The sequence below is a fragment of the Lactuca serriola genome, chromosome 5 (assembly GCF_051521515.1).
Source record: "Lactuca serriola cultivar US96UC23 chromosome 5, Lser_US96UC23_V15, whole genome shotgun sequence".
Lineage (NCBI taxonomy): Eukaryota > Viridiplantae > Streptophyta > Magnoliopsida > Asterales > Asteraceae > Lactuca > Lactuca serriola.
In genome coordinates this window covers 203,144,024-203,145,316 of record NC_136412.1, presented here as the reverse complement: position 1 = coordinate 203,145,316, position 1,293 = coordinate 203,144,024, and the positions used below count along the sequence as shown (strand labels likewise).

At 32.8% G+C, this 1,293-nt stretch overlaps 1 protein-coding gene across 1 annotated transcript; it reads right to left on the bottom strand.

The window, feature by feature from the left end:
* Nucleotides 1–287: 287 nt before the first annotated feature.
* Nucleotides 288–785, bottom strand: LOC145050098 (uncharacterized). Its single transcript, XM_078998404.1, has one exon. It carries the CDS (start codon nt 783–785, stop codon nt 288–290), a length of 498 nt encoding a protein of 165 aa, XP_078854530.1.
* Nucleotides 786–1,293: the final 508 nt, after the last annotated feature.

The following is a 1,293-nucleotide window of genomic DNA, read 5'->3' as shown; positions in this document are numbered from 1 at the left end:
TGCTTTCAAGACACCAAAAGCACGTTCAATGACATTTCAAAGTTTTGCATGTGAGTGATTAAATTTTTCTTTATTGGTTAATGCATATCTTCGATAAAATCTCTAAGCCAATACTGTACATTACGATAAGGAGCCATAAATCCTCGGTTGTGTGTATACGCAACATCACAAAGATAATACTTATATGTTAATATAAGGAAATAATTAATTTAAAAAAAAGTAGAAATATTAAAATGAAAATGTAAACAAACCCGACGGTGTAAATGGGAATGGTGCATCTCGATCTGTTAAGCTTCAGATAATATTCTTGAATCATGTGCTATCCCTTCCCAACCAGCCCAAAAAAACGTAAAAATCATATTGAAGTCGCATATTGTCAATACGTTTCGATAACAATCACCTTTTCCCCTTCCTCTATACAATTGTTGTTTGTCGAGAGGGATAATAGCATGTACCAAAGTTCCATCAAGTGCACCAACCGCTCCTTTGAAAATCCATCGTAACCTCCTATTATGTCCCTGAATGTTTGGATTTGGATTAAAGGAAGTTGGTACTATTATATCATTTGCGAACACCATCATTTTATCCAATACTTCATAAACATAATTATGAATCGTTTGTTTTGAGTGTTGAAATCTACGTTTTATGATTACATAACGTTGATTGTGACCAATCATAATCAAGAACATCACCATCTTCTCTTCAACCGATATATGTTTCCTATCCTTTAACCAACTTTTTACTCTAAAATGTGTGCAAAGCCGAACATAAGAATCACGTGACATACGTAAGAGCTCAATGCATTGGTTATTAGTTCCTTGTAATAACTCTAATGTGAATTGATGCCCAGATGTTTTTCAGGTATTATCTCACATTCTTTTCAAAACACTTCTCCAAAAAAAAAGCGAAGATACAAATTCATCATAATTAGGAGGAGCAACTTTTTATCGTAATCCATTGTGAACCTGTTAAACCATCAACACTTGTTAAATCCAAATATGCTAAAGCAAAATACATAAGCATTTGTATCATATTCAAAGCACACATTTTGTTTCAAATAAGCATATAATCTCAATACTAGGAATATTTGTGTCAAATAAGTACATAGTCATTCAACTGATAGCAAAAAAATAATGTCAAACATAAGTTCAAGAAACACATAATTCTTCTAAATAAAAGAAAAAACATAAGCGTAAAGACTACTTAAACATCCCTAATGTGGTGCTAGTCATCTTTATCCACCCTTTTAAGACCTCAGGTATCGGTGGCAATGTCATCCATGCCTCTCTCATA

Excerpts from the sequence above, each read along its gene's own strand:
- LOC145050098 (XM_078998404.1), bottom strand. The coding sequence starts at position 785 with ATGTCACGTGATTCTTATGTTCGGCTTTGCACACATTTTAGAGTAAAA.